This window comes from Callithrix jacchus, chromosome X (assembly GCF_049354715.1).
Source record: "Callithrix jacchus isolate 240 chromosome X, calJac240_pri, whole genome shotgun sequence".
NCBI lineage: Eukaryota > Metazoa > Chordata > Mammalia > Primates > Cebidae > Callithrix > Callithrix jacchus.
In genome coordinates this window covers 62638506-62652243 of record NC_133524.1, presented here as the reverse complement: position 1 = coordinate 62652243, position 13738 = coordinate 62638506, and the positions used below count along the sequence as shown (strand labels likewise).

General features: G+C 45.4%; 1 protein-coding gene across 1 annotated transcript in view; it reads right to left on the bottom strand.

Moving 5' to 3' along the window:
* The window catches only part of LOC118150474 (uncharacterized), a 28028-nt gene extending 17767 nt beyond the window's left edge, over positions 1-10261 (bottom strand). Inside the window, exons 1-2 of the mRNA XM_054250946.1 lie at positions 10153-10261; positions 3336-3374 (exon numbers count right to left, since the gene is read on the bottom strand). Coding sequence (XP_054106921.1) covers positions 3336-3374; positions 10153-10261 — 148 coding nt within the window. The remainder of the gene's footprint in view (positions 1-3335; positions 3375-10152) is intronic.
* Positions 10262-13738: the final 3477 nt, after the last annotated feature.

The window sequence follows — 13738 nt, the reverse complement described above, 5'->3', positions numbered from 1 at the left end:
TTAACTGCTGCCATGTTGTAGATGAACTACTCATCCTTCACTGGAATGTCAAAGAATGAAATTTTAAAAAGAAGAATGCATACCTGGGTGTGGTTGGCTCACTCCCATAATCCCAGCACTTTGGGAGACCGAGATGGTTGGATCACCTGAGATCAGGAGTTCAAGATCAACCTGGCTAACATGGTGAAACCCCATCTCTACTAAAAATACAAACATTAGCTGGCCGTAGTGGTGGGTACCTGTCATTCTAGCTACTGGAGAGGCTGAAGCACGAGAATCACTTGAATTCAAGAGGTGGAGGTTGTAGTGAGCCAAGATCATACCACTGTACTCCAGCCTGGGCAACAGGGTGAGACTCTGTTTCAAAAAAAAAAAAGAGGAATGCAGCTCTTTTCTAGCTCTGAGCAGCTGTTTTGGAATTGAGGGTGGGGAAGAAGGTTGTACAGAGGGAGCTTTAAAAAAGGCATGGAGGAACGATCCAAGATGGCCGATGGCTAACATCCCGGGATTGCAGCTCTCAGGGAAGGCGCGGAGAACTAGAGGACGCCACACTTTCAGACAAAGTCTGGTCGCTCACGGAGCAGAAGATCCCCCAGTGGTGGAAACACACGAGTTGCCAGCGTGACTCTCGTGGTCGGTGCAGCGGTTCCGCCGGCACCTCGACGTGGCAGCGCTCGGCGCAGAGTAAACGGGACCGGTTCCCCTTCTGACCGAGGTTTGGAGCCCCGGGAAGGCAGAGTCGCCTACTACGGAAACAAGAAGGAAGCCAGACAGGAGAATCCTGGGCAGAAAAGCACCATCAGTTTTAACGCTGCTGCTCTGGCCCTGGGAACTAACAACCTGGACGTCCACTCAAGAGACCTAATCTGAAAGTTGGTAATTTCAAAGACGACAGGAGGATAAATTTACAATGACGGGAAGAAACCAGCGTAAAAAAGCTGAGAATACTCAAAGTCAGAACGCCTCTCCCTCTAAAGGTGATCACAGTTCCACATCAACAATGGAACAAGGCTTGATGGAGAACGAGCGCCTCCTGATGACAGAATCACTCTTCAAGGAATGGATAATAACAAACTTCGGTGAGTTAAAAGAACATGTTGTAGCCCAACGTAAAGAAACTAGGAACTTTGAAAAAAGGTTTGATGAAATCCTATTGAGAATAGACAACTTAGAGAGGAGTATGAGTGAATTAATGGAACTGACGAATACAATACAGGAACTCTGAGAAGTATGCACAGGTTTAAACACTCGAATTGTTCAAGCAGAAGAAGGGATATCAGAGGTCAAAGTCCAACTTAATGAAATAAAACGTGAAGAAAAGATTAGGGAAAAAAGGATAAAAAGGAATGAGCAAAGTCTCCAAGAAATGTGGGACTATGTGAAAAGACCAAATTTACGTTTGATAGGTGTACCTGAATGTGACGGAGAGAATGAATCCAAGCTGGAAAATACCCTTCAGGATATTATTCAGGAAAATTTTCCTAAACTAGCAAAGCAGGTCAACATTCAACCCCAGGTAATACAGAGAACACCACAAAGATATTCCTCAAGAAGAGCAACCCCAAGGCACATAATCATTAGATTCACCAGGGTTGAAATGAAGGAGAGGATACTAAGGGCAGCCAGAGAGAAAGGTCAGATTACCCACAAAGGCAAGCCTATCAGACTTACAGCAGATCTCTCGGCAGAAACTCTACAGGCCAGAAGAGAGTGGGGGCCAATATTCAACATCCTCAAAGAACAGAACCTTAAGCCCAGAATTTCATATCCAGCCAAACTAAGCTTCACAACTGAAGGAAAAATAAAATCTTTTATGAACAAGCAAGAACTCAGAGATTTTATTACCACCAGGCCTGCTTTACAAGAGCTTCTGAAAGAAGCATTACACACGGAAAGAAACAACCAGTATTAGCCTTTCTAAAAATACACCAAAAAGTAAAGAGCACCAACATAAAGAAGAATTTACACCAACAAATGGATAAAACAGCCAGTCAACATCAAATGGCAGTAACCCTAAATTTAAATTGACTGAATTCCCAATCAAAAGACACAGCCAAAACCCAACGGCATGTTACATCCAGACCTGTTTCACATGCAAGGATACACAAAGACTCAAAACAAAGGGATGGAGAAAGATTTACCAACCAAATGGAGAGCAAAAACAAATAATAAATAAATAAAAAGCAGGAGTTGCAATTCTCGTATCGGATAAAATAGATTTTAAAGCAACAAAGATATAGTGGTAAAAGGATCAATGCAACAACAAGAGCTAACGATCCTAACACCCAGATAGGAGACTTAGATTCAATGAGACAGAAAATTAATAAGGATATCAAGGACTCGAACTCAGATCCAGAACAAGTAAACTTAATAAATATTTATAGAGCGCTCCACTTCAAATACACAAAATATACATTCTTGTCAATACCACATCACACCTACCCATTAGTTTAAATGAAACATTGATTGGCCATTATTAATACCCAATTTTTTTCAAAATAAAGCAATATTTCCATTTACTCTCCCTCTTTCTCTTCCTTTTTCTTCCTCTCCTTTACTTATTCTTTTTTTTCTTTCCTTCTCTCAAAAAAAAAGAAATCAACTTGTAAACCTCTAGATCCAGGTCAGCAATGTCTCTTTCATTGCTTGATTTCCTTTCTTCCCTTCCCTCCCTCCCTCCCTCCCTCTCTCCCCGCTTCCTCCCTTCCTTCCTTCCTTCCTTCATCCCTTCCTTCCTCCCTACTGTCCTTATTCCCTTCCTTCCTGCCTTCCTCCCCCCCCCCAAAAAAAAGGCATGGAGCTGAACTCTCAGCCTCGGTCTACCCCTACAACCCCTCACCCCATGTGGTGCTGCTGCCATCTAGTCTAACTAGAGGATAGTATCTCAACATCTGGATATATAGGTCCTGCCTCCTCAGTAAGCAGGAGGCCAAAGTGCGAAGGCTCCTTTCTAACTTCCATAAAAACACTCCACCAAGAAGATACCTAATGAATAGGCCCTGCTAAAGTATGCATTCACAATATAGACACTTATCCCTGGATAATTTCGGGGCCCATCTAGGTCAATGCTCCTCTCTACTCTACAACATCACTGACTTGAAGGTGAAGAAGCCTAAAGGGAAGTTGCTTCAGCAAGTCAGCCACAGCTATATCTCACATTTGGAGATAGAACCCATAAATACTCCTCTAACCATGTTAAAGGACACCAGACTAGGTAGCTTTAGGGTATAGAACCCCAATTCTGGGCCCCGAAAAAGCACGTGAGGACTCTTTATACCCTCTGCCCTCTTGTTCTCATCCTAGCAATCCAGATCAACCCACTGTTCAGGCCTCACCTTCAAACAGGAGGGCCACACCCCTTTTTATCCAGAACCCTGGAAACAGCATAAGACAGCAAGTTGACAGTATATCCTGAAAGGATCAAAAAGCAATGAATGGACGAGGCACAGTGGCTCACGCCTGATATCCCAGCACTTTGGGAGTCTGAGGAGGGTGGATCACTTCAGGTCAGGAGTTCAAGACCACCCTGCCCAACATAGTGAAACCTCGTCTCCACTAAAAATACAAAAATTACCCAGGCATGGTGGTGGGTGCCTGTAATCCCAGCTACTTGGGAGTCTGAGGCAGAAGAGTTGCTTGAACCTAGGAGGTGGAGGTTGCAGTGAGCTGAGATCACACCACTACACTCCAGCCTGAGCGACAGAGCGAGACTATCTCAACAACAACAGAGAATGAAGAGGTTAAGGAAGCATCTTCACTAGTCATTTTCCTCCAAGTCAGAGGTTCCCAAATGTTGCTTGAGCAACCAGAGCCAGCCTCAAAACCCTAGAAGAATGCAGTAACAAATTGAGAAGGGGTTTCAGGTTGGAAGTAGAAATCTTCCTAAAGAGGCAATGGGCTATGAGCAGGGCTGTATAGAATATTTCAAAAATCAGTTGTGCTGGCTGGGTGCAGTGGCTCACCCCTATAATTCCAGCACTTCGCGAGGCTGAGGCGGATGGAACATGAGGTCAGGAGATCAAGACCAGCCTGGCCAATATGGTGAAACCTCGTCTCTACTAAAAATACAAAAACATTAGCTGGGTGTGGTGGTGGGCACCTGTAATCCCAGTTAATTGGGAAGCTTGAGGCAGAGAATTGCTTGTGCCTGGGAGGTGGAGGTTGCAGTGAGCTGAGATCACACCACTGCACTCCAGCCTGGGTGACAGAGCGAGACTCCATCTCAAAAAAAAAAAAAAAAAAAAAAATCAACTGTGTTGTCAAGCTCAAGACCAGAAAAATCATTTGCATGTTGTTCTGCAAGCATGTTCACCTTCCAGATACATTGTTCATTGCTCTGATGCCCACAATCTGGTTTCTCTAGGAAACCAGGCCTACTTGTCATCTAGCTTATTTTGCATGCTGACACATCTATACACAACCTTCAAAGACTGTTCTCCAACTGCCCTGAGAAGTGGGCAGGGCAAGTTACAACGAATCCATGTTATAGCTGAAGGAAACTGAGGCTAGAGCAGCAAAGAGATTTGCAACAGGTGGCAGAATTGGGAAGGATGAAACCTACGTTTTCCAAAATCCTAAGCCAGTTTTCTATTCCTGTATTTTCACTTGTAGGGTAGAGGCTAGAGAGAAGGAAACCATCCAAGGCTTGTAAACAGCCCAAAGAATAGAGGAAGGTGCCTTGTGGGTGTCAGGAACTGAAAGGTGGAGGTAATATGAAAGAGGAAGTCTGTGTGCCAACATACAGACTGCCTGCAGCTCTGCCTAAATCAGCTGCTTGCAATGGATATATCTGATGGCCTAATAGAGGAAAAATGTCAACTTTGCAGAACATGAACATCATTTTCTGCCTATATAGAGGAGACAAAAATAGGCTTGGACTCAGGACAAAGGCCCAGCCATGACAGCCTATTTCCACTGCACTCAACCTCCGTTCCCTAGGCAAGTGGTTCAGGACATAGTACATTCAGATTCACAGCCCTAAATTACTCCTCTGGCACACACACACACACATTGAGTCACCAAAGTTTATCATTACATACTTACATGCAACTTGCTCCTCGATCAGAAACACAGTTATCTTTGGGCTACGTCAGTCACTCTGGGTGCCCTGTCATGGTCTGTGGAGCAAGAAAAGGGAACTGACGTGAGGGAGGCAGGCAGTTTCTCTGGCCCCAGGCTCCAACAATTCCTCTCCCTCTAGACATGCACTGACCTCTTTTTCTGTTTTCTGGGAGGAGGGGATAAGGAGGGTGATATAGTTTGGCTATTTGTCACCTCCAAATCTCATGTTGAAATTTGATCCCCAGTGTGGAGTTAGGACCCAATAGGAAGTGTCTGAATCATGGAGGCGGATCCCTCATGGACGGCTTGGTGTCATCCTCATGATAATAATTGAGTTATCTCTCTATTAGTTCACGTGGAAGCTAGTTGTTTAAAAGAGCCTGGCATCTCTCCCTCTCTTCTTCCTCCCTCTCTCATCATGTGACACATTTGCTCCCCCTTTGCCTTCTGCCATGATTGAAAGTGTCCTGAGGTCTTTACCAGAGGCAGATGCCAGCACCATGCTTCTTGCACACTCTGCAGAACCTTTTTTCTTTATAAATTACCAACCTTAGGTATTCCTTTATAGAAACGCAAAACAGACTGAGTTAGTGGGCCTCTAGCCCAGTCCTAACCAGGGGAAATAAGAAGTGGAGAGAGGAAAAGGGATAGGATAGGAAAAGAGATTTTTGGTTCCTGGAGGAGAGATGTGATAAGGCAGTTGGGCAGGCATCAACCAACTTAGGTTTTCGGTGAGCTGAGCCCCAGGAGTAGAGGTGGTCTTTGCCCAGGCATCCTTGCTTACGGACACAGGTCTAAGACAACCACAGAGAACAGAGCATCCAGTGACTCTAGAGGCCAACTTGGAGCTTGCTGTTCATATACACTGGGGGTGCTGCAAGCGGATGAAGCGGACAGGGATAGGGAGAAATTAGCTGAGGGTTCTGAGTTCATCTTCATCACTGCCTTATTCTTGTCTATGAGGTGGAAGAAAGAGCAGGGGAATGAACCTGTGGCAAATCTGATCATGAAGGAAGGAAGGTCACATTCCTTTTGTCCTCCAGGCTACCCACCAAGTTTCCAAACATGATGACAGTTCTTGCGCAGACACAGCCTTCCTCCTGTGCAAATTAAGGCTAAGTGTCTAGGGCCTTGTGCGACTGAGCCCCAGCCCAGCCATGACAGCCTATTTCTGTTGCACTCAACCTCCATTCCCTAGGCAAGTGGTACAGGACATAGTACACTCAGATTCACAGCCCTGAGTAAGTTTCTCCTCTGGCACGCACACACACACACACACACACACACACACACACACACATTGAATCACCAAAGTTTACCATTACATACTCTGATGCAACTTGCTCATTGTTCAGAAACACAGTACCTACCACCCCCCAAGATGTATGTGTGTATGACGCACACACACACAATCATAAAATATCCACAAGTACACATACCTGAACTGGACATACATACTCTCACACACTACATATGTATACACTCAACTAAACCTGTACGTATACATCTAGCCATGCTCAGAACATTCATATTTATCTCCTTTGGACATAAGTCTATCACACCGAAGCCTCCTTTGCAAACATACACAACTATGTTTCTTTACACACTCACATAATGATATACAGACACAGAGACACACAACCACACCCATTCATACAGATTCTCACCCTCTGTGCTTACCTATGCACAACCAGTACTCCCTACATGTACTCAGCAGATTGGTTTGCAAGTACTAATGCTTTATACTGCTTTGCAAGTTCTCCTAGGTCTATGTGATATCCTTTCTTCTGGCTCCTTGTCTTGTTTTTTTCTATTTTTTTAAAAAGCTTTTCTATATGAAAGTTTTCAAAACTCTATAGAAGTAGTGAGAATAGTAAAATTGATCACACATGAACCCATCACCCAGCTTCAAAAATTATTTATAAGTGTTTAAGTTAAACAATTCAACAGACATTTCCCGTGTGCCAATTCTCAGCATGTGTATGATATTGGGACATAGATGGGTGGCGGAGGGGAGTAGAAGACATAGTAGGTATTTAATAAATGTTAGTTGAGTTGAAAATTTCCAGTCCCTTGGCTGGGCATGGTGGCTCACACCTGTAATCCGAGCACTTTGGGAGGCTGAGGTGGGCGGATCATGAGGTCAAGAGATCGAGACCATATTGGCCAACATGTTGAAATCCCACCCCGTCTCTTCTAAAAATACAAAAATTGGCTGGGTGTGGTGGTGCATGCCTGTAGTCCCAGATATTTGGGAGGCTGAGGCAGGAAAATCGCTTGAACCCAGGAGGCAGAGGTTGCAGTGAGCCAAGACCGAGCCACAACCAGCCTGGAGAAAGCAAGACTCTGTCTCAAAAAAAAAAAAAAGGAAAGAAAAGAAAAAAGGAAGATTTCCAGTCCCTGGGCTGGCCTCTGAGGTTAAAGAAATGATGATTAAGTCACTATCCCTGCTCTTGGTGCAGCAGAGGAAACACATGTGAACACAAAATGCCCATAATTCATAAGGCTCAGTATTATGGTAGAACCGGGTTGGCAGATTATAGGCTGAGGGCCAAATCTAGCTGGGAAATGAAGTTTTCTTTTTATTTTTCTTTTCTTTTTTTGGAGACAGAATCTCGCTCTGTCACCCAGGCTGGAGTACAGGGCCACAGTCTTGGCTTACTGCAACCCCCACCTCCCGGGTTCAACCTCAGCCTCCCAAGTGGTTGGGATCACAGGCATGCACCACCATGCCTGGCTAATTTTTGTAGTTTTAATAAAGACAAGGTTTTGCCATGTTGGGCAGGCTGGTCTCAAACTCCTAGCCTCAAGTGATCTGTCTGCCTTGGCCACCCAAAGTGCTGGGATTACAGGTGCGAGCCACCTTGTCCAGCCTGTTATGAGAAATAAAGTTTTATTGGCACACAGCCACACCTGTTCAACAATTCAATGTTGTTTGTGGTTGCAATGGCAGAGTTGAGCTGTTGTCATACAGACCATGTAACCCGCAAAGATGAAAATATTTATTATCTGGCCTTTTACAGAAGATGTTTTTGATGACTCCTGCATTAGAGGGCTGGGGAAAAGACTCTGGGAGTGAATTTGATTTTGCCTTGGAGGGAAAGTGGTAGTGGTGAGGGTCATGCAATGCCTCCCAGAGTGGCATGTGGACCTGGGTCTCTGAGGCAGAGCATAAGTCTTCATCTCTCCATTGTACCCATGCTCTGTATACTAGGTTCACCCACCTACAACCTCCACAGAACACATTTCCAGAGCCCCATGCACCCCCAAATACACGTGCAGTCATTCCCTTTTCACATTTTGCATCATCACAGAAGGACCTTGAGCCAAAAGGGATGTCAAGGCCCAGGTTCCCATGCGTTACTTACCCAATGGGTAGAATACATCTAACAGGACACCCATGCTGGCCAAAATCACCTACTCCTTGGTCTCAAAGAATACATTCAGAAGGGCTGGCAGCTGGACCTGATGGAAACTACTCTAGGCCATCAAGCACAGACACATGGAATGTTAGATCAGGAAGTCACCTCAGAGATCCTTGGATCCAAATGCATCCCTCTCCACTTACATAAAGCCCAGAGTGATTTGAACAAGGTCACACAACAAATTGGTAGCAAATTGAAACTGAGACCAGAACTTAGGTGTCCTGACTCTTGAAACAAAGTGCTAGCAATCTATGAATAGTACAAACCTTTTTTATTTTTTTGAGATGGAGTTTCGCTCTTGTTGCCCAGGCTGGAGTGCAATGGTGTGATCTCGACTCACCGCAACCTCTGCCTCCCAGGTTCAAGCGATTCTCCTGCCTCAGCCTCCCGAATAGCTGGGATTACAGGCATGTGGCACCATGCCTGGCTAATTATGTATTTTTAGTAGAGACAGGGTTTCTCCATTTTGATTAGGCTGGTTTGGAACTCCTGACCTCAGGGGATCCACCCACCTCAGCCTTCCAACGTGCTGGCATTACAGGTGTGAGCCACTGCGCCCGGCTGAATAGTACAAACCTTTGACAGGTGGGAAAAATAAGTTCCAGGGAAATGAAGAGATTTTCCCAGGGTCACACTTCTTGTTAGGAACAGAATTGTGGTGAGAATCCAGGGTGGCTGAATCCCAGACCAGGGTTCTTTCAAGTGTTAAGCATCTAACTCGAGTGCCCAGAGGGAGGCCTAAGATCACCCAGGACTTAACAGAAAGGCCAGGGGTCTTTCCACTAATCCACGCTGCCTATCATGGAGTACACTAATGCTTTCCCAGCAAGGGGATGAGGGTGATGAGAAAATCCACCCACCCTAGCTTCCCCATTCCTAGAGGATGGCCTTTGCTAATGGGGGGACCTGAGAACATTCCTCCTTTCTTCCCTTTGCTCAGACTCGTACCCCACATTTGGCCCTGTGCACCCAATATACCCAGGATGTGGAAGATCTTGTTGAAGCCATGCAGACTCATAGCCTCACCATCATGCTCCCATCAGAGATGCCTTTACACAGGCAGCTCAGAAACGAGTCTCAAAGCCACAACGTGGACACCAGAGGGCTTCAAAAAGCCGGAAGAGTCAGTCCCTGAGGTTGTTGGGCCCTGAAACTTTCCAGCTCATATTCTGCCAGCTGAGATGAGTCCACTCCAAAGCAAGAGGCACTTCTGCCCTCAGTGCCCATTACCACCCGACTACCACCCTGACCTCAGAGGCGAAATGACCACTAGAACTACATGCTAGTGAACTAAAGGAACTAGATAAGACTTGCACCTGCTAACCATAACCTGGGTCATCCTAAGTCTGCCCCTACCAGAGTGGGAACAGAGGCTTGGTGTCTGTTCTCTTCAAGGAGATAAAGGTTTCAGGAGGGCAAGAAAACTTCTATGGGATCTCCCAAGGAACCTTCTTGCCCTAAATACTACAGATTTCATATTCTCTAATCTGAACCCCTCATTTTGCAGATGACCATACCAAGGTCCAGAGTCAATGGCTGGTTAGAGTTGTATAACAATCCAGACCCTAACCAAACTCCGGCACAAAAGCAAGTTAGATTTAGAGGAAGATATACATGTCTGTCCCAGGCCAGGTCCTGGCTTCTGTGGGGTGGAGGTAGTTCTTACCTTGGTGAAGAAGACCGTGGCTGCAATTCCGTGACTCATCCGCAGTCTGGTACATGATGATGGAATACAAAAGAATTCCTGGAATCTGGAGACAGCAGAACTCCACCATGGCTGTGAAACAGAGAATCTTGAGCCATAAGATCAGTATCACAACCAGCATTTAGGAAGGCAGGTACACTGTCTCCACAGCTGAATCTGGCCTGGGGACTGGGGCAGCCTAAGGAACTCTCGCAGGAGCTTTTGGGGAGGGAATTGGGAGCCTGCTTTTTTTTTCTATAGAGAAGCTCAGGGTTCTCAGATTTGACCCCAAACTCCTAGACCGAGGCCCCTGCTGGCTCCCTTTCTGAGCCAAGCAGAGCCCAAGAATGGCTGCTAATGGCTAGGGTTCTGCCTGTGACCCAACCTTTACTCTGTCTTCCAATTTCAAGGAGTGAAAAGTTGAATGCCATTGTTTCCCTAGGGTAGACCCTGGGGACATCACATCCCTTTGTTTCTTCACATCTAAGATACAGGATTATCAGGTCCTCGTGCTACCTCCATCTTGTCCATGGACACCAAGAGGAGAGAGAAAACAGCCAGGTTGTCTCTCCTTCAATTAATAGGAGTGGGAGGTGGCTTTCAGGATCCACAGGAGAAATGAATAGAGGACTATAGCAAAGAACTGACTCTTCAGCCAGCTCCCTTGAATCTTTCTCATGGATCCTGGGGTTACAGCCAGGATACAGAGGCTGACCATCAGGATTTCCTCTCTTTTCCCGCTCCTCCCTTTCTCCACTCCATTGAACAGTGCTCAATGACTCCCTGCATCTGGTAATTGAATGAACTGCTACTCCCTATCTACTTCCTCAGATCAGGGGGCGGTATTCCCAGGCCCTCTTGGTACCGGGTTACGTATGAGACAAATGCCATGGCTGAAAGTTATGGTGCTAACAAAGTTTGTCCAGGCTTCTTGAAGCTTCAGAAAAGTGAATTCCTGGCCGGGCACGGTGGCTCACGCTTATAATCCCAGCACTTTGGGGGGCCAAGGCGGGTGGATCACGAGGTCAAGAGATCGAGACCATCCTGGTCAACGAGGTAAAACCCCGTCTCTATTAAAAACACAAAAATTAGCTGGGCATGGTGGCGCGTGCCTGTAATCCCAGCTACTCAGGAGGCTGAGGCAGGAGAATTGCTTGAACCCAGGAGGTGGAGACTGTGGTGAGCTGAGATCACGCCATTGCACTCCAGCCTGGGTAACAAGAGTGAAACTCCGTCTCAAAACAAAAAAAAGAAAGAGTGCTTATCTTTTAGAAATACATACTGAAGAGAGGTAGACAAGTAGAAAAAAGGACAAGAAGGCAGAGAAGAAGAAAAAATTAGAAAAAAATAGAAATACATACTGAAGTATTTATAGATGAAATAATATAAAGTGTGGAATAATCCATTGGGGAGGGGTTATAGATGAAACCATTAGTTGAAAATTATTGAAACTGGATGGTTGATACATGATGGTCCATCCATTATATTATTCTCTCTATCTTGTATATATTAAAAATTTTCCATAATAAAAAGTTTAAAATTTTATTTTATTTTATTTTTTTGAGACTGAGTTTTGCTCTTGTTACTCAGGCTGGAGTGCAATGGCGTGATCTCGGCTCACCGCAACCTCCACCTCCTGGGTTCAGGCAATTCTCCCACCTCAGCCTCCTGAGTAGCTGGGATTATAGGCACACGCCACCATGCCCAGCTAATTTTTTGTGTTTTTAGTAGAGACGGGGTTTCACCATGTTGACCAGGATGGTCTTTATCTCTTGACCTTGTGATCCACCCATCTCAGCCTCCCAAAGTGCTGGGATTACAGGCTTGGATTACATAAAATAAAATTTTAAAAGGAAGCTTTTAATAGGACAGTACAACCAGTGGGCAGAAAGATATGGCAGCCATAACCCAGGGTCACTCTGTTCTTTGAACCAGTCCCTTCTAACAAAGGCACTGTTGAGTTGGATAGTACCACCCCTTCACCCCCATTCAAGTCCTTCCCCAAATCTCAGGATGTGACCTTACTTTGAAATAGGATCACTGCTAATATAATTAGTTAGGTTAAGATAAAACATACTGGAGTAGAGTGGGCCCTTGATCTAATATGGCTGATGTCTTTATAAGAAGAGGAGAAGAGGCTGGGAGTGGTGGCTCACGCCTGTAATCCCAGCACTTTGGGAAGCCGAGGCAGGCGGATCACGAGGTCAGGCGATCGAGACCATCCTGGCCAACATGGTGAAACCCCTTCTCTATTAAAAAAAAAAAAAGAAGAAGAAGAAGAGAAGAAATACAAAGACACACAAGGAGAACACTATGTAAAGACAAAGGCGGGCTGGGCATGGTGGCTCACACCTATAATCCAAGCACTTTGGAGGCCAAGGTGGGTGGATCACCTGAGGTCAGTAGTTCAAGACCAGCCTGACTGAAAATACAAAACAAAAAAATTAGCTGGGCATGGTGGCAGGCGCCTGTAATCCCAGCTACTTGGGAGGTTGAGGCAGGGGAATTGCTTGAAACAGGAAGGCAGAGGTTGCAGTGAGCTGAGATCACGCCATTGCACTCCAGCTTAGGTGAAGGAGTGAGACTCTGCTTCAAAAAAATAAAAATAAAAGAGTCCTTATCTTGGCCAGTCACAGTTGCTCAGGCTTGTAATCCCAGCACTTTGGGAGTCCTAGGTGGGTGTAACACTTGAGGTCAGGAGTCTGAGACCAACCTGGCCAACATGGTGAAACTCTATCTGTAGTAAAAATACAAAAATTAACTGACCATGATGGCAGATGCCTTTACTCCCAGCTACTCAGGAGGCTGAGGCAGGAGACTAACTTGAACCCAGAAGGCGGAGGTTGCAGTGAGCCTAGATCATGTCACTGCACTCCAGCCCGCGTGACACAGCAAGACTGTCTCAAAAAACAAACACACACACACACACACACACACACACACACACACACGGGAAAGATAAGAAAATATAAATAAGAAAGAGTTATGTAAAGCATCCAGCCTGTAGTAGAGAAGAAATGACAGCTCCTTTTCCAATACCATGTTGCCTCTTATATCATTAGTTAAGCTGGAGATGGCCTGGCACAGTGGCTCATACCTGTAACCCCAGCACTTTGGGAGGTCAAGGCAGGAAGATCACTTGAGTCCAGGAGTTTGAGGCTAGACTGGGAAACATAGGGAGACCCTATGTTGAAACCACCAGTGCAAAATTATAGAAGAAAATTGTTACAGTGAAAGAGATCTGAACTAACCAACTCCATCTTCCTTTAACCTCTCAACAGTCCTTGTTCATTCCTGGGCATAGGTGGAGCTAACTTTGGAAGAAACTTAGTTTATAGTTTAACTTTGAAACAAAGATAACTGCCCTTTCCCAAAACAAACCCCCTTCCTGCCTGGGAACTAGACTGTTTTTAAAGGACTAAGAAATTAGCCACAAGATTAGAAATTACTATTTAGGGCCAGGCACAGTGGCTCACATCTGTAATCTGAGCACTAAGGCAGGTGGATGACTTGAGGTCAGGAGTTAGAGACCAGCCTGGACAACATGGTGAAACCTTGTCTCTACTAA